The 25,002-nt window shown below is 38.9% G+C and overlaps 1 protein-coding gene across 4 annotated transcripts in view; it reads right to left on the bottom strand.

Annotated features, from left to right (window-relative positions):
• Positions 1 to 25,002, bottom strand: part of Vps13c (vacuolar protein sorting 13 homolog C) — a 163,562-nt gene that overhangs the window by 117,830 nt on the left and 20,730 nt on the right. For 2 of the 4 annotated variants that reach the window (XR_009057025.1, XM_057768280.1), the window contains exons 4-13: positions 22,715 to 22,810; positions 20,451 to 20,552; positions 15,058 to 15,120; positions 10,612 to 10,677; positions 10,242 to 10,351; positions 7,164 to 7,223; positions 4,948 to 5,007; positions 3,363 to 3,443; positions 2,585 to 2,642; positions 454 to 581 (exon numbers count right to left, since the gene is read on the bottom strand). Coding sequence is in view for 3 of the 4 variants with exons in the window: in XM_057768280.1 (XP_057624263.1) it covers positions 454 to 581; positions 2,585 to 2,642; positions 3,363 to 3,443; positions 4,948 to 5,007; positions 7,164 to 7,223; positions 10,242 to 10,351; positions 10,612 to 10,677; positions 15,058 to 15,120; positions 20,451 to 20,552; positions 22,715 to 22,810 (824 nt within the window). In the remaining variant the exon portion in view is untranslated. The remainder of the gene's footprint in view (positions 1 to 453; positions 582 to 2,584; positions 2,643 to 3,362; positions 3,444 to 4,947; positions 5,008 to 7,163; positions 7,224 to 10,241; positions 10,352 to 10,611; positions 10,678 to 15,057; positions 15,121 to 20,450; positions 20,553 to 22,714; positions 22,811 to 25,002) is intronic. The other 2 variants (XM_057768281.1, XM_057768282.1) reach the window with 2 other exon arrangements.

Here is a 25,002-nt window from a genome sequence, read left to right as displayed (position 1 = left end):
CCTGAGTTAAATCCGCAGAGCCTACAAGGTAGAGGGAGAAAACTGACTCTTTCAGGTGGCTCTCCAACCCCATACCCATGCACACGTGCGCACACACACACACACACACAGTCTAAAATATAAGAAGAGAACATGAGAGTAGAAAAGCACACTAAAAGTCTCCTATAATTATGAATTAAAAGAAAGTATCATTCACTACAGTTTAATAAGATCAAGTATCATTTGTGAAAAGGGCCAGATTAATGGAAACTATTTGTCAGAAATTTCTCTTTTAAGTCTCCCACACCCCGTTTTTTGGGGGGGGTCTTTTGTTTTGTTTTGGGGGGGGAGGGTGGTACCAAAGGTCAACAGAATGAAAGTACCACCAGACCATAGAGAATGACTAATGACAAGGACAATTGGAAATCAGGAATCAACGCTGATTAAAGCCAGAGTTACCCAAGGGAACCTTACCTGGGGCTTCGTCAGCTCAATGGCAATATTTTGTACTTCTACGTTCCCATCAAGTTTGGGTGTTTTGAGCTCTGATTCTGCACAGGGATTCATGTAGAGCTTTGCAGAGGCTGATATTGGCTGGAAAACTGACATCACATGGGAAGACATAAGGTATGTTTACGTGCTCTTAACTGTGAACAGCTGAGAATAATTATGAGAATGATGCACTTTGATAGTAAAAAAGTAAATGATACCATGTACATGTAAAAAAAATCACTATCAAGCAATATGCAAGGCATCTGAACTCACAGAGAGAGTAGCAGCATGCACAGGGCCTGCACAGGTCCAAGCCAGATGAGAGGAGGAAGAGGACATCATTTCCCATCCCTAACCAAGAAGCTACCTCCAACTGATGACTTCACGAAGGAAAGGGAGTCTCGCTGGGTATACAAACCACACTTAAGGACAGGCCCCATGACCAGCAGTAGATAGCCAACATAAAACTAACTCACTGGTATTTTTGGAGGTTTATTTTTGTCTCATTATGCTTTGTCTGGGCATTTTTTTTTTTTACCTTACTAGTCTTTTGTTTATATATTATGGCTTTCAAGTCTGCATTTTTATGGTTGTTCTGGGAGTGCCTGTATTTCTGCATGTGTGTGTGTGTGTGTGCCCCTCATGCTTCTTCTTTTTTTGTTGATTTTCTTTCTCTGTTTTGTTCTATTCTGGTTTGTTTGTTTTTGTATTTGCCTGTTTTCTAAAGAGGGAGAAAGAAGGCGTGAAGTTGGATAGATGAGGATACAGAGAGTATTTGCAAAGGGATGAGGGACGGAAAACAGTGATCAGAATATACTGCATGAAAAAAGATCTATTTCAGTTTTAAAAGAGAGAAAGACAGAGACACAGAGAAAGAGAGAGAGAAGATATATGTATATACACAAGGATTCGCCTTATCTGTGTAAAACAAATTAGGAAGCTCACTGGCTAAACCCAATCTCCCTAGAGTTAAATGGAGTCATGTGCTCCCAGGAAAGGTGTATATGGAATACAGACAGTCCCTGTCTAAAACTGGGTTTCTCTGTGATTTAATAACTTATTGTACATTTAAAATATTAAAACAAGGAAAGAAATAAAATTGAATTTCTGTCTTAATCTTTGACAAAATTTAGAAACAGAAACATAAATAAAATCATCCTAGGAAACAAATTATCAGTACACTGTTTTCAAACTGATCATACACAGACAACGTTAAGAAAAACTAAAAATACTCTTGAGGTTGAGTGAAAGCAAAAACAAAAAGTCTACTCGGGATGATGACTATAAATAGCATCAAAGCTATATAGATGCATTACCTTATGGTAATTATAATTTGTATTAGATTGTAGAACATTCTAACTGACTTATATTATTCATAAATGCCTGAGAATTAAGTTGTACATTCTCTGAACTAGTTATCATCAATGAAACTAAATTATTTTATAAACTGGGAGCACTTTAAAATGTCATTACTCTAGTGTACAAACATAAACAGAAAGCGCCATCATCTAATGGCTATGAGCTACACAGGACAGGAAGAAAACCACAGAGGACCAGGACAATTCCAAATGTGGAAAGAAATGGACATGGAAGTTAGGGATGATTGCAAAGAATTACAAAGTTCACTGAATAAAAACAAACTAACAAAACTGAAAGAGGAAAGCAGAGGCAGTAAACAAAGGAGAGGTTGCCAAAAAACTATACAAAGTACACTTTAAAAAATATCCAATGTGATTGGCTTACACTTCTAGAGGTGACCTGAATACCACAAACCCAAAGACTCCAAAAGGGAGAGAGGAGAAAAGAGAAAAGGAGGAAGCAAGAGAGGGGAGACTGAAGGAAGATAAGCGAGAGGGAAGGGGCCTCAACTACAAAACAAAGAACCTTAACAAGATAGGAGAGAGCACAGAGGTAGAAGGAGGTGGACTGCAGGTGAGATCACCCCTTTCCCACGCAGAACAGTATGGTTACAGTCCGGTAACCATAAAGAGCTACTACTGAAACATACATGTTGTATAGTCAAATACCATAAAATTAATGCATTCTGTTTGTCAAAATGACTTCATTTAGCCCTCCATGTCTCTTCTTTAAATCAACTCCCCTTGGTACTCACTGTACTGATGATCTGGGGGAATGTTTCTACTTGTAAGAATTTCACGCTTCAGTTGATCCTAAAGAGATTTAAGTTGAGAATGAAAGAGAAATACATACTTATCCACATATATAAAAAAATTAAAGAATGGTTCTCACATCAGTACCTTTACTGCTCTCTTTGTAATAGCTCATCCATAAGAAACATACAAAGCATATTTATAGGTATTTTTCTTTACAATACGGACACAAAGACCTAACTATCTCGGAATGTAAGTACGCTCCTCTCTGTGAGAACCACCCAAACAGATACATAGCCACAAAGTCCTAGTCGGGGCTGAGTTCATCCAAGTGTTTCTGGAGTCCTGCCCTCTCCTCTAACTGAAGACATAAGACCCTAGCTCAGTACTCTGAAACAATGAATCTCTCATCCACCCTGTAGGAAGTCACCATCACAGCTATTTTAAACACTTGTAAGACACACGTGTCCCAGGTCTGACAGGTGGCATCGTCACGACACTCCTAATCCTTACAAGAAACAGTATATTAAGAATGCCACCAAAATAAGTATGAACAACCTCAGAGGACACTGTAAAGGGCTCCCCTGTCACTGTCGAGTAAATGGTTTCAAAAAGATCTTCAGACTCACAGTGGTCTTCCGAAGAGACAGGTGGAGGTGAAGTGTTCTCACACCTATGTTTTGGTGACAGGCCAGTTAAACAAATGACTGATAGCCTGACCTCCCTTTCAAACACACTTTCGGTGTATAGTTAGCGTTTCAAGGCAGAGACTGAAATTACCAAGATATGCTCCCTGGATCCATGGTAAGACATGCAGCAGCCGACATTCCAGTAGGCACTGAGACTGTCAAGTTTCACAAGCTATGCAAGAAAAATGAAAGTGGTACATCAGCATTCAACAACTGCCCTCATGCTCACTGAAATGCTGGACTTAAGAAAATACGCAAAACTGAAGGGGGGCAAATTCATAGGACTGTTTAAGTTCAGCATTTGCTAAACTGTGTTTCTGGGAACACATTTTCAGGAGATTCACATTCATTCAATTACCAAATAGTAAGACTTGAGCATCTAGCACATTGTTTTGCTAGATAAGAAAACACAAGTTCCCTCCTGCAGTTAATGGCTGCCCTGAGGAGGACTGTGGGAAAGGAGCCTGTGGTCAGTAAGGCAGGGAAGGCTCCAGACTGGCTGATATCACTCCTGGGGAACCACCATGCTTAGGAGCCATGTCAAGCACTGAGAAGTCCTGCAGTTAAACACAGAGCACACACAGGCTCAGTTATGCACAAGATGGCGCTTAACCAGTTCTCTTGCCTGACCACAAATTATTCTTTCCACATCTAACACCTCAATTACCTAGTCTTTCATAAAATACCATTTGGGGATGTTGCTTGTATCCAGACCCTTCACTTGAGGGATGAAGAACCTAAACTTCAGCGTAGATAAGTCATGCAGCAAAAGCTTAATCCAAACCAGATCGTGGACTTTTTCCAACCCTGACTCACCTTCAATAACAACCTATAAAGATCCAAGGCACCTAGGTCTCACTTAGTCACTCAGATTGAACACATGTTCTCTAATGACCTAACTTTGCCAAGGAATGCATCAACCCTCTGACAGTCAACATGTTTTATGTTTCTGCTTTAGGAGGTAGACTGTTAAACACTCAATCGGTATGAAATACCTAATTCTGTCAAAGGCAACAAGTGTTATTTTAGAATCCAGAAATATGTTATTTAACAAATTGATTATGACAGACAATTTAAAACATAATATCTACTCTTTTAAATTCAAGAGTGTTCATATGTAGATCACCCAGATTCCTGACTGGCTAAAATTTAGAATCAAACAACAATAATCCCATAAATTGAATGCCTTAAGGTTAAACATATGTAGACTATCACACTGAGAGGCACTGTCCGGGATGCCCGAGATTGCATACACAATATTGCCTGGCATGCCACTTGCTACTTTTATCATAAATACAAAGGTTTCCTCTACATTTTATATGGCAAAAGCAGCTACCGAGAATGGGGTCATTTACTATACACCAAATGTGATGCTTGTACTTCCACCCTCTCCTGAAGTTTCTGAGGGTTTAGGTATGTTACTTTTGAACACATCTTAAAATGTACTTAATGACACTTTTGCAGAGTTTGCATTAAAATGACTACTGACACTTTGTGGTCAAAGTGAAAGCAGACACTTTTCAATGTTGGCTCCAGTAGCTGGACTCCAACGTCGCTGTTCCACCCTACCATCTGGCTGAACAGATATTCCAGCACTTAAAGATCTTATCTTCGTGAGTGCAAAAATTGATCCCCCGTAAGAAATTCTAAAACCTTATATATGAAAAATATAATACCTTATATATAATTTTTTCTGCTTCATTTAAAATGCACGGAGTCCAATGTTCATTTGTCGTCTAAAAAGAAAAGAAGGTCAACTCTTATGAAGCAGTACATGTCATCTAACAGTCTAGTATCTATAAGCAATAACCGAGTAATTTAGAAAGAAAAGTGGCCAGCCAGATGGCTCAGTGGGTAAAAGCACTGGCAACCAAGCCTAACAACTTGAACTCAACACCAGGACCCAACAGACTCATACGAGTTGTCCTCTGACACACACACATACCAATTTACAAAATAAACATTATTTTTTAAAAATTTAAGTTACTAGGTAATATCAGATAATGCTAGCTGTTTATCTACATATTTATATGACAAAATCAAAGAAGCAATGAAAATCAAAATTGAAGAAATTCCAATTCAACTAGGCTCCTCTATTTAGGAAATGATTATTGGGTTATTATATGTCTGAAGTCATAAACATGAATAAAAGCTGGTGTGTGCCTTGTGAAGAAGGTTGCAGCGCAAGCCAGTTGTCAGCATGGTTGACGAGTACTAGCATCCACCAGGCGGGCATTACTGAAGACTACTTAAGAACGATTTCACAAGCAGAAGCATCAGGAGGCACTGAGTGGGAGTGAGACACAGGGAGCAGACAGTTCTCAACAAGCCTGGCTGGAAAGACGGCAGGAAAACAGAGGTGGTTAGAGAGTCTGGTTGGGAATGGAACATTAAGCAGGGCCTTTTTAATCTTAGCTGTGAGGAAGAGACAAGAATGTTGAAGACCGGCATGACAGCACACACCTTTAATCCCAGTCCTCAGGAGGCAGAGGCAGGAGGACCTTTATGAATTCAAGGCCAGCCTGGTCTACCTAGTCAGCCAGAGCTACGTAGTGAGACTGTCTCAAAAAAAAAAAAAAAAAAAAAAAGTATTTGACTGCTTATGAAAAGATGTAAGGAAAGAGAAAAGAAAGTTTCTCTAAAAGAGAATACCAGAAAGCAGGAGAAATGAAGATTCCTGGGGTTGTGAGGAAGATCAGACTCTGTGCAAACACTGAAGATCTAACATGGAAGTAAGGGTGTTCCTGGGAAGATGAATGGAAGAACAGCGTGCTCACAAGAGGCAACGGCTTCCTTTCACCTGTAACACCCCAGCAGCTGGAAAGGACATAACTGAGTCAGACAAGGAGCCACACGCAGGCTTTAGACAGACACAATCTCAACAAACACAAGGAGGTAGGTCTCTGAATTAGCAGAAAGTGGAGTTTAGCTAGAAGTCTAGCTGGGTACCTGGAAAGATAACATGCTACGGATCCTGACACAGCAGAACAGGGAGCATAGGAGGGGCTGAAAAGCTCCAAGAAGGAAGGAAAAACGAACAGCAAAGGTAGGATACTCTCTTGTATGGGTTCTGGAACCCGAGCTGAATTACCAGGCTGGCAAAGGGAACAGTGAAACAGGCAAATAAAACCTGAGAACATACTCTGAGCACAGACACAGGACTCGCAACAGCACATAGTGAGGAGACCATCTGCAGTAGCATGCCCTTGCAGACCAGGCGGAGGAGACCGCTAGCACTTTTGTTTTGTTAGATGTTCAAAGTTAACTGGGATGCTATTTGTGAACACACAATTAGGCTAAGTTTTCTGAGTCAATGATCTCTCTACCTTTAAGAACTTAGAGTCTGGTCTTTCAGAATACTGTTTTATCAAAAATGTCCCCAACCATGTTTCTTATCATTTAGTTACTTAGAACAGTAAAAGTTCCACTCTGAGGATATGCATACCCTCTTTCACTTAAGAGATTAAACAGAAAATAATCTGTATTATGAATGTATTATGAAATATTTAATCAAAATGAGTAATTTAACACATTCTGTTGCCACACACACACACATATTTTCGTCTACTTTTTGAGATCCTACAAAATAATACCAAGTATGAGTTCGGAACACTACACAGTCATCTGTTCCTTCCCCATGTGTGTAAGGTGCACTATTCATTTCTTTTAAATGATTTAATATCTGTTACGTGGAATCATTAAAGAAATCAAAGTAATTACTAAATATGAAAGCATCACTGGAAATGGGGGACTTGTAGCAAATGTGCATCAAGGGAATTCTTCAGAAACGCAAAAGCTATTCGAAGCAACAATGTACCTCAGGCAATGTAGTTTACTTCAGAGTATTAATACTTTACAGATCCCACAAAAACTTTTAGCAAGCCAACATTACCAACAGACTAAATTCTCCCAAGGTGACACCAAATGAAAGCGGCCTTTCTGGATCAGTGACCTACCAAAGAAGAAAGGGCACATTAAAACATAAACAGACAGCATCTCCCCGAAATGTGGTCAGCCCAGAACACATGTACATACAAACAATACCAAATGGATTCAGGGGTAGTTTGTGTTTTTGTGTAACTAAAAATAAGAATTTAAAAAGAAGAGGTTGTTAATTTGATACAAAGTAAGGGGAACACAGAAGGAATTGGAGGAGGTGGGAGGGAGGGGTGGAGATTATGTAAATATAGTATTTGTATATGCAATTCTCAGAAAATAAAATATTTAAATTAAAAATAAAATGCTAAGTTAATAATAAAAATTATAAATAGTCAGCAGCTAGGCACATGTCTAGGAGGAAGTAACACAGCCCAAGGGACTTTCAAAGGAGGGAGGGGGGCCCTGATACAGTCATGTGTCCATCAGAGCATCATAACAGCGCCAATGCTGCTAACTCGGTATTTTCCCACAACTCTGATTTCTGACAACTAAGAAGCTCTATAACTGTGACCAGTAGACTCCAATATGTATCAGAATGTTCTTCACAGGCAGGTACAAAGTAGCATTACAGACAACGATTTCACCACTAAATGACTACTCCAACACCTCAGATTTTCATCTTTGGAAACCTGAACCAACTTTATAGCCTTTTACTTCCCTTGATGCTTAAAACTGCCTGGAAAGGGAAAAATCCTAGATTTTGGGTTTTGCTGGGGTTGTTTTTCTTGAGACAGGATCTCGCCTGGCCTTAAACTTTCAATCCTCCTATCTCAGTCCGGCTTCAGAATCTTAGTGCGTAATTTCCCAAGTCTATTACCTCAAATCTCCCAATGATAAACTGCTTTTCTATCTCTGAACTTTGATATGTGATATAGACAGTGTTTAGCCTGTGCCATGGCATGGATGATGTCATTGCCTGAGACTGCCGTTAGAGGTTCAAAAGCCACAGACAATTGTTTGCTTGTGATGGAGGCATGAATTACTAGAAAAGGAAGTATAAATGTTGTTCTAAGCCATCCAAATGGAACTCCAGTCTTGTCACACGGACCCTTTTCAAACAGAAAGTACGTGTGCATGCTCTGGGGTAGCTGGAAAGCAGAAGCAGCTTCACAGATTTATCTGCAAATAATACACATAAATATTTAATTTATATAAACATATAAGGAGCTGTGCATGGTGGTGCACACTTGTAATCCCTGTACTCAGTAGATAGAGGCAAGCAGCCATGCTCAGTTATATATAAAGTTTAACGACAGCTTGGGCTACATGAGATCTTGTCTCAAAAAAAAAAGTGTACATGTGTGTTTGTGTGTGTGTGTGTGGTGAAGGGGTGGAGAGAGGGAGGGAGAAAGGGAGAGGGAAATGATTTAGTCATCTTTTGATAACTACTTCAAAATAACTTCCAGCTATTTCAGATGGGCCTCTGATACAGCCCAACTCTACAGGGCTAAAAGACCGTAATTCCCAAGGTCCATTTCTTACATCCCATATTTCTGATATGCTTCTAGATAAAATAATTAAGGCAACTAGCCTGAAAGACATGTAATATAAGAACTGTTCACACATTTAAACTTTCTTCCTTTTAGGTTACTGTACTTTATGTTGTCACAGGTGACACGTGCCACAGATACCAGTCTAGATATGACTGAGTGGACTCCTATGGATCTCTGTACATTTCGTATTAAATAAAAAGTCACATGACTTCCTAATTGTATTTTCAGTAGTGAGAAGCTTAGATAGATTCAAACTGAGGTTCTCATTTAATCGTATGTCACTAGGATCTACAGAGTGCAATGCGATGTTTCCATAACTGGGTTTGCTGTGGAGCACTGGAACCTGGGTAATTCACCTCACACACTGATAATTTCCTGTTTCTCATAACCATCAGTCAACTATGCATTTGACCTTTTAGATACCAGGCACAGATATATAGATTTGGATATCTGTATGAAATCATAGAATATTTTTCTCTGTATAACTAGCTTATTTCAATTTTTTACACTCACCAGCTCCAGTCATATTGATGTGGATGACAGAACTGTCTGTTTTCAGGCCAAAAAGTACTTCATTGTGGAAATATACAGTATTTTCGCTATCTGCTCATCTGCCTACTGCATTTCAGCTGCTGCTGTATCTAGATTGTTGTGAACAATGCTGTGGATGTCTCTTCAAGATGTTTCAGTTCAATTTATTTGGCCATATATCCAGAAATGGGTTGTGAATCTTATTGTATTCTTAATTTTAAATTTTGGGGGAAAGTACTCCAGTTGTAGTATTTGCATTTGCACCCGTAGTATAGCAACGCCCCATTTCTCAACCCTGCTTTGACAAGAGCTCTTTCACTCCCACGAGACACAGAGCACAATGCTTTCCAGTTTATTCTAACCAAGAACATTTGTTATCAAAGTTCACTTTAATTCCTCCAGGAAGCCAGAAGATGAAGTGAGGAATAGAGTGATATGTTTTATTTTGCTTTTCTCAATCTACAAATACGTCTTATGGAATAGTGTTACACAGAGAACCCAGGAAAGGGAACTAAAACCCTGTCTAACAGAATGCTTCCAATCTAGTCAGATCTTACGGCAAATTAGCAAGAGAATCTAAGCCGACTTGCATCAAGACAGACTTCAAAGCCACTGTGCGTGCACGAGCAGCTCAGGACCACTCTAGGGACAGATAAGAAGCTCTACCTACTCTGCCTGCTGGCTGTCATTACCAACAGTCACTCCATAATCAATGTTTTAACAATATAAACACGAAATTCGTTTCTTAAAGTTACATCATAACATGTACAACAAAATCCAAATAAACCACAAAGTTACATGGTTTTACATGTAGTGGATTTACGCTATATATATTTATGTATAGCCCGGCTAACATAGCCTCTTAGAAAAGGTCAAACACTGGCATATTTACAGGAGTGGCAATCTGAAATTTAAATTAGGTTCAAATAATCTGCAGACAAAATATCATAAGATACAGAATATCATAAAACATTTAACAACCAACTTAAAATACTGAAATCACTTACATCATCTTCATATTTAATGTGAATGTCTGTGATTTTCACTTGAACATTTTTTATTACTTGAGTTGCCAATTTTTCCAAAAATGTATCTTTTTTTGCTTCTTTGGGCTTATCTATGGAAAGAGAAAAACAAGAGCTCAAGACTCGCAGTTCTCACACACCTCAGAACCGACGGCCAAGGAGCGCGAACGCCACTACATAATAGAAATTACAAGGTATTCTAGGGCCCTTTCTTAGGTTTATTTTAGAGTCTGACATACAGTTCCAACTTAAAATTCAGTTTTATATTTAAGCTGCACTTTACTGTTCATTTTACCTTTCAAGACAGAAATCAAGGTGTACAAACAGCACAGGGAGAACTGCGTGTACCTACCTTTGGAGCGATCAAGACCTTTAAAACGTTTCTTAAAATGTTTTTTGTGCTTTTTACGCTTACGTCCTTCTCAGTGGAAGCATTTTAGTGAGAAAAGGATAAAAGTCAAGTTAGCAGACAAGAGGACAGAAAAGAAAATAAGAGAATTCTTCCTGACATCAAAGCTCAGTCACTTACCTCTGTCTACACTGACTGACCTACTACTTCAACACAAACACAAACTCACAAGCTTCCTTTGCTAGATAAACACTCGGCAGTAAAGAACAACCTTTAATCTAGAGAATAACTTGGCAGGAACAATTATACAAAACATGGATAAAATGTATCCATTCACAATGGTGTTTTAATGTTTATAGCTACACATTTACAGTGTTACTTTAAATTTAATTTACCAAAATACTGGAAATGTAATGATGATGATCTAAAAGAGTCAGGGAAAGGTTTTGAGCAATGTGTGGCAGGGACAGAGGAATACAAATGGGATGGATGGGTTGAGTGCTGATGGCCTCTCTAGATGACACCCTTCACAAACAGAACTGTGCAACAGGCATGCTTTACAGCTCATAAAAGTATAAAATGTATACTAAACAGTATATTCAACTAGCAGTCATCCCTTTAAACTGCATCCTTTTTTATTTGACATTTTCACATTAACCAACACCTTTCTTAACCAGTCTGTGAACGTTCTCTCAATGGACAGCCAGGCATCAGCTGTGACCTAAACTCCCAGGATATGCTCCTGACTCTGCCCCCATCCTCACCTTCTGCTAAAGGACCTTCTGCTTTGCTACTACATCTAAAATACTAGTTGAGCCCATCAATCCCTGTTCAAAATCATTTAAAGGCTCTCTGAAGCCTGCCAGATAAAATCAAATGTGCCTGCATGACACAGGCCTGATCCCTGTTACTCCTGCCAGTCATGAATCATGGGAAATTGCAGAAATGTTAACTATAATTACAAAACACACATAATAATGCCAATGCCTTCTGCCTCCCTACACATCGTTCTGTAAACGAGCTGTCATCCTCAAATTCTTTACTGAGCAAACTTCTAGGCATCGCTATCTCGTGTTCAACACTCCTGCCATGTGACTTGCTGCCTGTCTGCAGCTTTTCAGAGCTCCTCTGAGCAGCCCAGGGCCTGTCCTCACACAAAAGTCTAATGCACAGTGCATTCACTGCATCTGCAGTTTTGCCTGATTCTCTTGCCAGTGAGCAAGAGGTTCTTATCCAGCAGGAGGCTTCCAAGGACAGAGATTCATACCTAAACAAAAAGTACATAATATTTGTCTGTTCCAATGTATTAAAACATCCACATGTAGACATTATAACAAAATACATAAATAAGAGAAATACATTTGTGTATAACTGCAAACTATTTTGTTTTGTTGATATTTGCAAACTATTCTTCCTTAAAATTAAAATATGAACTCGGATTACAAAAATAAACTGGAGTTTCCAGGAGAAAACACTTACACACATAACAGAAGCTGGAGAACACAGACACCAACATTTTCCAAGACAGTTGCAGTCCTGATTCCACTCCATAAATAAACACACAGAAAGACTGAGTTCTCAAGAAACACCACGTGTAAAAAAATAAGAAAGTCAGTGCTGTTCAGAAGCCATTCCACTCGCTGGAGTCTCCAGGCCAAGCTGTTATCACTCTAGCTTCGAAACTGGTCTAGTCCCTGTTCTGTCTTTAATGTCAGTTCTCCTGAAACCATTTTTAATCTGCAAGAGTGCTACATAGTGATGAAAGTTTCTAATAAATATAATGAAGAATAAATTTAAGATTATCAAATACTCTACAACAGTTCTCAAAACTTTGGTCTGAGAAGCCTTTAATTCACATAAAACATAAGCAATCTGAAGAGATTTTAAGTAATCTTAATAGGCTAGAATTATTCATATTTATCATGCTGGAAATAAAAACAAACTATTTTCTTAATTCATTCAAAATAATATTAAACCATCACTTAATTACTTACAATTATGCACTATGTATATACATATTGTATATGTATACACACATACATATATATATACAATTTAAAGTCACAGTGAGAAGAATCACATGATTTCTCATTTTTACGAATCCCCTTAATTTAGTAGAAGATGGCTGGATTCACATATCTGGTTCTGCCTCCAATCTACTGAAATACATTATTCTGACTGAAGTACATGATGAAAATATGATTTCAAAGCAGATATGCAACAGGCAAAGAGAAGATGTTTTCATGGTCTTTTGTGTAATTATGGGGAATACACCCAAGTTCAGTAAGTGGAGTTTCTCAGTTGTTTTATAACCAGGCAAATTACAATCAGTGGACCACCTCACAATCACGCGGGCCTTCAACACCCCCGCGGCTCACCGCCCACTGCTTATATGGAAAGCATGCTGCAATCAGCAAGGTCGGGCTCCCTCAGGCTCAGTCTTGTCTCTGTCTAACACAAGAGTCACATTTGCTGGAACCACCACCAGTCTCGTGGGAAAGTCTGGCCATCCTGGGTGGCTGTTAAGCTCGAGGTGGCAAACGAGGGGTTCCTAAAATTCTAGTGTTTCCTTAAAAGCACAATGTGTTACCACTCAAATATGCCAGTTTACTTTTGTGAAGTGGCTACACACTCAAACTTGAATGATGACAATCTAGCAGTCTTTCAAATTTAAAAAAAAAAAAAATGGCTTTTGTCCATAAGAAGCAACTTCAGCTAACAACTCCCACATCTGCACAAACAATCTCCCCTGCAAATAACCTCCCTCCGCATTCAGAAATTCTTCCTACATGCTTTCTCTGTGTCCCATAAAACTTTAGAGACCTGCTCAAGAACTGATGCCTATTAAACTTAAAATTCCATTTTACCAAAAAAAGACTTTAAGCTATACTGGCACACTTTCTTTTGCTTTTGTAATGAGTGCAGAGTAGCAAAGAACACAATGACTACTGATACAGTGAGGTGTCCCGCCTTGAATCAGGCCATGACAACCGCTGAGTTACAAGCACTGCTTGTATTCCTGCACACAAATGTCAACTCCATGAAAAGTTAAATGCTTTGATATCATTATGAAAATAACTAGCTCTGCTTTTCTGGGAATCGCTGCTCTTAATTGTGAAGAAAATGGCATGAAATAAGGGAAGAATATGCACCTGGAAAGTGAACAGGGAAATGGACATAAAGTACACATTCGCTCCAGCTAAGGGAGTGCAGCCATCGCCTAAGGAACCTCACTGCACACGACCCTCACTTTATCCAAGCAGAAAGAAGATGAAGCAGTTAAGGCTTCCTGCCTTGTAACTTCTGCTGGCTTTTAACAAGGCCCAGTGTGGAACATATTAGAATGGGTCACAAACATTCATTTATAACTTCCAGGCAGAGTCTTCCTAGAAAGACCAGAAAACACTGGCACCAGTGATAACAGAGAGCCAACTCAGTACAGCCCATAAAACTGCACAATGAACCCTGCGATTACCCACCCATGCCGTCCTCTGTGTTGGGCAAAGTAACAAATCAGAAGTCAGCCATGGTTACTACCATGGTAGACTTGTAAAAAGAGAAATAATTTCAGGATAATTTCACTCAATGCTGTGAATCTTCTATGCAAATTCTTCCCACTGTCAAAATGAATATATATACTATAGAAGCTTCTACCTGCATAAGAATTCTAACATAACACTTTAAAATTAAAATTTAATTAAATTTTAAAATTAAGTTTTGAGATGCAGATCCACTTACCATTTAGTCAAAGCCAATCTAAAATGTGATTAAATTAACATAAAAACTCCTGAAGAGTAACATTTTATTCAAAATATTAAAAATCATTGCTATATATCTGGTACAAGTCCTAGTGTACAAAAGGTTCCCTTCTAAATCCTACAGTAAACAGCCTTCAGTTTGCCTTTGTGAAGCTTCAGGTTTTAACACACTGTAAGGGACAGCAGACTACAGAAGATTACACAATCAGGAAGGACCAGAGAAGAAATGCAGAGGTCCCACCTTGAGGCCATGAACAAAGTACCACAAAAAATAAATAAATCCATCTTATTGCTTTTGCAAATTTGAAAATCTCCACTCTGAGCAAGAGAGAGCAGTCAGGTGGAAAGCTCTACTACTGTCCTAGAACACTAAGGCCAAAGGGCAGTACAAATTTCACTATCATCTGCAGATATGGGAGCTCGCTCCACAGGGGCAGTGAACTATGCTCGCTCACCCACGAACACCAAGCTCCCAGCATGGAGTTTGCCAGAGGACACTCAAAGACTCAGTGAATGAGTGAATGGCTGCAGAGGGGAGGGGAAAGGAAGGGATGACGAGGGTGTGAACATGAATTACATTTCCATATTTCTCAAAGGATGGCACAGCTTTGTGTGTCATGGACTCCACTAAAAGCTCAAGCATGGATAAGAACATCGATTTCATGAAGTATAAATAACCGTGCATACCCACCAGGCTTGACGTCCTTGTAAAGCAAGTTTTCCAAGCCATACATGAACTCCCCTGCGTGTGCGCCTGCATCCCACGGCAGCAGTAACCGAAATGCAAAGCATTATAAGACACCTGTACTTTTGCATGGGAATTGCACCTAAATTTAGCTGCAAAGACTCAGAAACCACATAACAGGACAAGCGAAGAGCCAGTGACAGGAAAGCCACCTGCTCCTAAGGAGACATTTCCAGTAACATCAGGCCCATTCTTTCAACATGCAAATCTTATTTTCAGGTTAAAACAAAAATTCTACATCATGAAAACCATAATAATAAAATAAGTCAAGGCATGTAAATAGCAGTGACAGCTCAGGTCTTGCTGTAATCTTCATTTTCAAACACAACACAAATGCTCTCTGGATTCTTTTCCTGCCTGTCATTTTATCCGCTTTCACTAAGTTCCTATGATAGTATCTGTTCATTTTAAAGTCAGCTGAGAAAATCCCATCTTACTTTAGTGTGATGTGTCCCTTTCAGATAGGCTGCCTGCATCCTTTACCCACTGGAGTCAATAAACAGCCAGCTAGACAGCACCCTCTCGCATTCCCCTCCCAAATGAAGCATAGCCCGGACTGCAGCTTCAGACTTTCAGAGGGAGGAAAACTTCTGAATTCCCTACTCCTCCACTGGCTAGAGGCTAAAGTTCATTTTTGCCCTGGGTAACTATGAAGTGAGTTTGTTCATAGACAGCACTTTGATGAGTGTCTGGTAAATAATAAATACTCAATAAATGACTGTTGTTGTTGTTGTTGTTGTTATTGTTGTTGTTGTTGTCTGGTAAATAATAGATAATAAATGACTGTTGTTGTTGTTGTCTGGTAAATAATAGATAATAAATGACTGTTGTTGTTGTTGTCTGGTAAATAATAGATAATAAATGACTGTTGTTGTTGTTGTTGCCATCTTTGTTATCACCCTGTTATTCAAATCTCTTAAAATTGATCTCAACTTAGTTTGCCAACCTTATATACAATTACGATCTCTAAAACCCTAAAGCCATTTGCCACCATGCTCTACTTTTCTACCCCATCTCCCCATCTATAATGTTCTTTCTCTCTCTTCCACGTTCACAGAACCCACTAAAGCACACAACTTCACACTGTCACCGTGTTCTGAACTCTCCATACTCTACCTGAGCCTCTTCGATAGGACTTAACACTTTCTCCTTTTTGTCATTTTAAAAATCTTATTTGTCCATTTGAAATGAACTGCTTGACACCAGAGGTCCATTTCCAACAACAAGAGAGCATAGTGGTACAAAATTACCCAGCAGGTAGCAGATGGAGCCTTTGAAATCCTAATTCTGAACCTCCCTAATATTGCATTTTGATTATTTATTGTTATGTGGTTGGTAGATTTGTAAGGCTGGGGATTTCTTGAAGAGAAGTTATTCTAGTTTAAGGGTGTGTGTGTGTGTGTGTTTGGCTTTTTGAGACAATTTTACAGTCCAGCAGGATGGCTTCAAACTCACCTGCCTCATCCTTCTGTGCTAGGATACAGGTGTGAACTACTACTTCCAGATCTTAAATGTGATATTCTAAACCCAGACACAGGAAATCTGAAGTGCTGCAGCACTCAGGCTCGAGTGGAACTTTCAGTCACACTGACAGCTACTACATGTGTCCAGCAAACACAGGAGGAAATGAGAGAAGAGGCAAGGAAACCATGGAGGAGCTAACTCAACATAGAACTAAGAGAGGACTAAGAGGCTCAGCAAGACTACATGTGGCAGAAGCAAAAACATAAGCAAGTAGAAATGAAAACACTGTGGGTGCTGAAGATGAAGCTCGGTAGTAGAGCTCCTGCCTAGTGTGCAGGAAGTCGGGTTCATTTATCCAGCACAAAATAATAATAATACAGAAAACAAAAAGAAACAGCTGGAAAGGGCCTGAAAAACCACCAATTCATGTGTGGAAACTTAAGTATGTTCACACAGCAGACTAAACAAGGAATGAAAGGAAGTATTTACAAGACAAGAAAACAAGGCTTCCGGAAGGAACTGTAATCACAGTCTGTCACTAGGCCTTTATACTGAACGTTTACCTTCACAGTGAGTCACAAGCCAAACTCATGAGCTATCCAGATTCTGAGATGCAGAGGGCATCGCTCTGTGGCCTTTGGGGCTTGTGTCAACAGGAAAGACAGACAGGAAAATAAAGCGAAAAGAAACAGCAAAATGCAAATTCCTAGACGACCATAACAAGAAGTCTGGGGTAATGTCATACATGACAGTGTTCACACTTCTAAAGCACAAACTGACCTCGAAGAAGAGGAGGTGGAGGACAGCAAAGTGCACAGGGGACTGCCGTCTATCATCCTAAGTGTTATGGGGAAACACTGGGTGTTTAAGTGTGTCTTGCAAAAATAACATTTTAAATATGGAAGTTAACATATGGGAAGCTGTGTATGATCGCTCTCCCAAGTACAAAAAGACACTCCAGAGACATGAAAGGAAAAAAAGGTTATTTTTACAGCTAAGTAAATTCTCTAAAATTAAAATAAAAAACTTCAGTTTTTATTCCAAACAATAGTAGCAGTATTTTACGAGGTTACATGTTTCAGAGTGGGACAGCATGATCTTTGCTCTTATTATCTGCCCATGCAGGCCCGAGCACCCCCTCTCCTCATCTCTCCAAGTCTCTGCACAGGCAATTGTGCCATTGGGCTCTAAAATCCAGAGAGAGGGGAGGTAAGGCTGAAGAAAACGTGGTAACTAAGTAACTCATCACTACGGTAGGATGTGAAGCGTTTGAAGAATGTCGTTATCATTCACATGAGAAGCGTCAGAAGATGATGATGCATATCCACAGAATATTTACAACACAATCAAAATATTAAATGGATTCCTTCGGTTACAGGAAAATAATCTCTCAACATATTTCTCAATTACTAAATTCAACTATTTTACATTCAGAACTTGTACGTGAAAACCGAGTTTGAAAACTGAATTTCACTTTTTGAATTTTATTTTTTCATATTATATTTTATTACATATGTGTATGTGTGAACAAGTGTACATGCAGAAATCAGAGAACAACTTGCAGGAGCTCTCTGTTTCCACCATATGGATCTGGGGAATAGAACTCAGCTTGTCAGGCTTGGTGGCATGTGCCTTTACCCCTGAGCCATCTCTCCAGGACCCATTTTCTGAATTTTAAATACATTCTAACAAATCCTAAAATTTATCACCCAAGAAGCTGCCATGTTTGCATTACATACAGACAGACCTAATGAACCTACGCATGCAGGACCAGTGCCACATGTGTTCACCCTCTATACAGAACCATGATTCTCCACCAAACCCACGCATAAGCCCTAAATACCTACAGTCAAAGGACAAAATGTATAGGACGGTATCAGTGTGCCAATTAAACCGTCAACTTCTAAAACAGGTCAGTTCACATCTTTCCTACAGAGCACTGGAAATACTAAAGTACTTTCTAAGCAGTCCTGCCAAAAAAGGACGTTGGAGATTTCACAAAAAGTAACATATTAATTACATATGTGACTATAAATATATAATCATGTATCAGTGTGCCTAAATATGCTATTATACCTTATGTGTGGGCATGTGTGTACACATGTATGTGTGCATATGCATACAGATGTGGGGGTGAGCATGTGCATGTGAATTAAAAAAATATATTTACTCTGAAAATGCTATAGAAGAAATAAAATTCCAGCGCTCTCCGAGTATCACACCTCATTTTTACTGGACTCTTTCTACATACTCTAATGAAACAAAACTGCTTATTAAAAATCCTACTGGACTTCCCTCAGAAAACCTCAGCATGCTTTATTTTGAAAAAAGAAGCAACACAAATAAAACTTTTCCTAAAGATGCAGATATTGGAGTATCAATGGAAAGATGACACTCTAAAGCAGAAAAGAGAAAAGGGAAACATTTTCTTCCATTCCGGTAGGCTCTGTATTAGAGCCGGCATTAGTGACTTCTAGTAAAGAATCAACATTTCCACATAAGAAAAACATACTTCAGACAAAAAGGGATTAGGGTCAGTGATCAGGAACCTCCAGGAGCAGATATTGTTACTACTATTCGAGGAGGGTCTCCTATGTTGCCCAGGCTAGCCCACACTACTGGGCCACGGGGTCTCCCACATTAACCTCCAGAGTAGCCAGAGTCAGGGTGCACACTCAACTCAAGAAGTCATTTCTAAAAAGACTTCTCACTGATTCATATTACCAGGGCCACAGAAAGAGCCCTCCCTTGTGTGGAACTGTAATTCGGGTAATTTCTAAGTTAATATTTGCCTTGTCTTGTTCTGTTTTGTTTGTAGAGAAAAGAAATTTCATACACAGTGAAACAATAAAAATTCAAAAACATCGGCCTTATGTTGTCAGAGACTCTTAAGTCTTCATCACTGAAACCCACACACACACAGTCAGCAAATGACTGAAAACTGCTGTGATATATGGAGTCATACGTCAGCCAGATGGGGACATGGTCTGACTTTAAAGAGGTAGACACGCTGGACTCTGGGGAGCCCTGCAGTCATCACACCACAGACTGACAACGCTTTTCAGTTCATTCTGCTCTGGCGCTAGAAATCAGAGGCAAATCAAATGTAACGTAATTATCAAATTTATCTTTTATAAAAACAAATTTTTGAGGGTGTTAAAATGTTGAAACCTGAAGAAAAGACATGTTTTGGAAATCATGTATGTTATGAAGAGATGGGGAAATAGGATCCCAGCAGCAGCGCCTCGCCACATGTGCACTGTGACAGTTTACCCTCGTCATCTCACAAAAACACAGGTGAAGCCGGGTGGTGGTGGCACACGCCTTTAATCCCAGCACTCGGGAGGCAGAGGCAGGCGGATCTCTGTGAGTTCGAGACCAGCCTGGTCTACAAGAGCTAGTTCCAGGACAGGCTCCAAAAACCACAGAGAAACCCTGTCTCAAAAAACCAAAAAAAAAAAAAAAAAAAAAAAAACAGGTGAAGATGAATGCAGCACATAAAATACACATATCTCAGTGTTACCAAAACACAGCTGTCACAGGCAAAGCAATCGATCTTCAATGCTGGCCAATAAAATATTTATAAACAGTATTTTAAGATTTGAAACGAAGATTCTTTGAAACTGGGCTTGAAAAAGTCTATGAGAGCAGAACAGTGGTGGCGCACACCTTTAATCCCAGCATTTAGCAGGCAGAGACAGGTGGATCTCTGTGAGTTCAAGGTCAGCCTGGTCTACAGAGTGAATGCCAGGATAGCCAGGGCTACACAGAGAAACTCTATCTTCAAAAAACACAGGAAAAAAGAAGGCATGAAATGATATTAATTATGTCAGTAATACAGGTATGTCTAGGTATTTAAAATAAATATATTCTACCTTTCTCTGCTGCTTTTTGAAGGGTTTCTTCAATTCGGGAAAGTTCTTTCTGCTTAATATCCTGCAAGGATTTTTCTTCTTTCTCCGCATCATACTTGATACCTAAAAATATACAATTAATTCTCACAAAAAGAAATAAAATCAATATACAAATGGAAAACTTGTCATAATTATATGGTAACACTATTTTTATAAGTCAAAAAACACTTCTGTAAAGATTAACCATATAAGAATTTACATTTTTACATAAAAATTACATTACAATGATTATATAAAAATCATTTTCACATAAGTGATTCCTATTTCTTTATAAAGCATCACAAAGGAAAAAAAGAAAGAAATTAGAAAGCAGAAAGTAGCTAAAAACAAAAAAGACAGAAAAGGCTGGATAGATCACTTAAAAAAAGCAGGAGACACAAAAATATTATCAGAATGCTCACTGCTACTGATTGAGTGGTTAAAAAAATGTATTATCTATAAAATAAGTAAGAGTGCTGGAGGTAATGGTGCAGTGGTTCAGAGCATTTGCTGCTCTTGCAGAGGACACAAGTGCGGCCTAGCACCCACATCAGGCAGCTCTCAACTCTAGTTCCTGAAGAGCTGACACCCTCTTCTGACCTCCAGGGGTACCAGAGGGAAGCTGGGTGTGATGGTGGCTCATGCCTTTAATCCTGGCACTCCAGAGACAGAAACAAACAATCTCTAAGTTTGAGGCCAAGCCTGGTCTACAAAGTGAGTTCCAGGACAGCCAGTGCTACACAGAGAGACCCTGCCTCAAAAATAAACAAACAAACAAACAAACAAACATCTATCATCCGGTGTCTATATAGACTGACAAAAATGTTTTCACAAAGCATTTGAGGAATATTTAATAATCCTAACACATGCTGGGCAGTGGTGGCGCATGCCTTTAATCCCAGTACTCAGGAGGCAGAAGCAGGCAGATCTCTGTGAGTTTGAAGCCAGCCTGGTCTACAAGAGCTAGTTCCAGGACAGGTACCAAAGCTACAGAAATCCTATCTTGAAAATCAAAAATAAAATAAAATAAAAAATCATAATAATTCTAACACATCATTTTATCTGTCATCTCATATCTGATAACAATAGTCTAAGAAAATACAAAAGTTAAAAAAAATCTATAAGAAAGAGATTTTGAATGAAATATAGTAGCACATATATGAAGCTAACATGATGAGAGGCATCATCTGTATGAAGAACTAATAAAACAACTTATAAGAGACAAAAAGACAACTAATCATAGTATTTCGTAATAGTGAAAGACAGCTAATATTCATACCTTTCAAAATTTTCAGTATCACCTTGAAAACCATGAGACACAAAAACCTTGAAAATGTCAAGCCAATGCTATGTACTTTATGTGGCAACTACTAAATACGGACTCTAGTACTGTCAACAGGGAAGCAAGCAAGGTCAAAAATAAATACCACACCTATATTATAAACACTATATCGATACTATGGTTGGGAAACCGAGCAATTTTTCCCAAAGCATTCAAATTTTTCTCATATTGTCCATTTTAGCTGAAAACACTAATAATTAAATATATTAAGCTTTAAAATACTAATTATTATTAAAATATTGTGATTCCTAAGGAAGAAAAAACTTGCTACACGTTTGAAAGAACACCTGTTTAAAATCGGAAGCAACAAAATATGGAAAAAGTTTCCAGTTTTGAAATATGTAAATTAATATATTGGTACATTTTAAATTTCTTCAAGTCATACAATTACTTCAACAGTACATCTGTCAAGTACATCACAACTTAAAATAAGTAATCATGGGGAATAAAATTAAAATAGACAGTTTAGCAGCCGGGCGGTGGTGGCGCACACCTTTAATCCCAGCACTCGGGAGGCAGAGGCAGGCGGATCTCTGTGAGTTCGAGACCAGCCTGGTCTACAAGAGCTAGTTCCAGGACAGGCTCCAAAGCTACAGAGAAACCCTGTCTCAAAAAAAACTAAAAGAAAAAATAAATAAATAAAATAAAAAATAAATAAATAAATAAATAAATAAATAAATAAATAAAATAGACAGTTTATTGTCTTCAGCAACAACAGAAAAGCATTTGGTATACAAATGTAGCAATATGCGTGTATACATACACAACTGTATGCTTATTCATTATACTGTGTAATCAGTTTCTAACATATGTTCTAGTTCCTCGTTATATTAGAATACTTCACAGGGGAACAATTTCACTTCATTGCAATGACACAGAATGATTACAATGTAAAACAACATACTTGCTCCAGGGACCACAAGCAGGTATAATCCTTCTAGGGTGGCAACAACTGCTTCTCCATAAAGGTTTTTCCAAGGAATCTTCAAAGTTAATTTATCTAAAGAAACATAATTTCCGTAATAAATCCTTATTTGACTGCTAAAGAGGATACAAATAGATTCTCACTTCCCATGAAAAGTACAAAACTCTTTAGGCATTTAGTATGTTTGTCATTTGGGGAAAAAGGGGAGAATGGTATTTAAAGTGCATATTTTATACTTTCCAAACTTTATGACAAGTACTTCATTTGATAAATCAAACAATAATCACAGCAATCTGGAATAGGAAAAGGCAGCTCAGTCTCAGAGGGGTGAAATTAATCATTTATGTCCAGCAAGGTCTTCAGTGAGGACGCTGGAGGCAGAGCTCTGCACTGGACACACCTGAAGACTGCACACGCTCTTCCTGCCTCACCAACAACTGAATCAACACAGCCACCGTAAGTACTGTCTGGCCATCAATTCAGCCACTGTAAATACTACCTGTGGCCATCAACACAGCCACTGTAAACAGTGTCTGCAAGCAGGAACCAAAACAACAGAGAAGTCCCTTTTCTCTTTTATGAATGTTGGCAGCAGGTCAGACAGCTATGAATGGAAGAGGCCAGATCTGGAGGCAAGGTGTGCTGTTTCACAATCTGGCATAGTCTTCTTTTATGATGCTAATGCTATACAACTCAGATTTGTTACTTTACAAATACATTCTGACAAAGCAGAACACACCTTTTCTCTTTAAAACAATGGTATTAGGTGGAGCTTGATGGTGCACACCTGTGATCCCTGTGAGCAGTTGGGAGATGAGAGCGGGAGGATTGGGAGTTCAAAGCCAGCCTCACCACACAGCAAGTTCAAAGTCAGCTTAATGATAGGCAGAAATGAGCCCATAAAAACTATCACTCTTCACAGAACTATGGTTCTAATCTCAGTAACTTATTTGGTGTAGTTTGAGGAGTGCATGGCAGAAGAGAGAAGAGATCTGAATTCTAAAACAGGTAAAATGGAATACCTTATCATAACTCTATCTTTTCCATATCTCTAGAACTCATCTTTCCAAGGCCACAGACAGCTAATGTTCTGGCTGTCATGATTACTACAATTCTGTCCTAATCTTTCCTACCCCTGATGTCTTCCATGTTCCAAAAATAAAGTATCAATTATCTACCTTCAATATAATTTTTATTTAATTATTTTATGCAAGTGATTGTTCAGACAGCATGTATGTATGTGTACCACATGCATGCCCAATGTCTGGGGAGGCCAGAAGAGGGTGTTGCATCCCCGTAGCTGGAGTTAGGAGACGTGAGCTGTCATGTGGGTTCTGAGGATTGAATCCAGTTCCTCTGCACGAGCAGCCAGTGCTCTCAACTGCAGAACCATCTCTCTAGTCCCCTTCACTATAATTATAAAAAGTAATGGCATTAGGTGAGTACTGCTAGCAAGACTTATTAGAAAAGAATCTGGTTTGACTCACGTGAGGATGTAAAGTCATATGACCAGAATCACTGGCAATGTTTAAAGAAAGGTGCTCAACATTCGAACAAATTGAAAAACAATGCAACAAACTGAAAGAAAATAAAATAATGTTCTACAAGGAAGAATACTCTGGTCAACTGGATAGCTGAGTAACCGAATTAGTTTTATGTGGAAATGTAGCCCAGAAATAAAGTATCAAATTATTTCTGCAACAAAAATTCCATTTCTTACCAGGCAGTGGGAGCACACACCTTTAATCCCAGCACTTGAGAGGCAGAGGCAGAGGCAGGTGGATCTCAGTGAGTTTAAGGCCGGCCTGGTCTACAAAGTAAGTTCCAGGACAGCCAGCAGCCAGGGCTGTTACACAGAGAAAGTCTGTCTCAATATATATATTGAAATATATATATATTTCTCAGGGCCCAGAGAGATTGCTCATTGGTTAATCTAAGGACATACACATCTTTCAGACGATCCAAGCTCAATTGCCAGCACCCACATCAGGTGGCTGGCAAACACCTTTAAATCCAAGGGCACCCTTGGTTCTGTGGGCACTTGCACTCATGTGAATCACATCCCTATAATTTAAAATAATAACAAATGTTTTTATTTCATTTCTCTTCAGTTTGCAAAGCACTGAGTTTCATTTATGGCTTCCAGGTCAGAAGCACACTTCTGGATCACTTCTAATTCTTAGGGTTTTAGAGTGAGTACCACCTATATTTACAGTGTACAATACCTACTCATAACTTCAGGACCTCCTAACAAGGCAACTGCCTTC

The sequence above is a fragment of the Chionomys nivalis genome, chromosome 4, assembly GCF_950005125.1.
Source record: "Chionomys nivalis chromosome 4, mChiNiv1.1, whole genome shotgun sequence".
Taxonomy (NCBI): domain Eukaryota; kingdom Metazoa; phylum Chordata; class Mammalia; order Rodentia; family Cricetidae; genus Chionomys; species Chionomys nivalis.
This window is presented reverse-complemented; position numbering and strand designations above follow the sequence as displayed.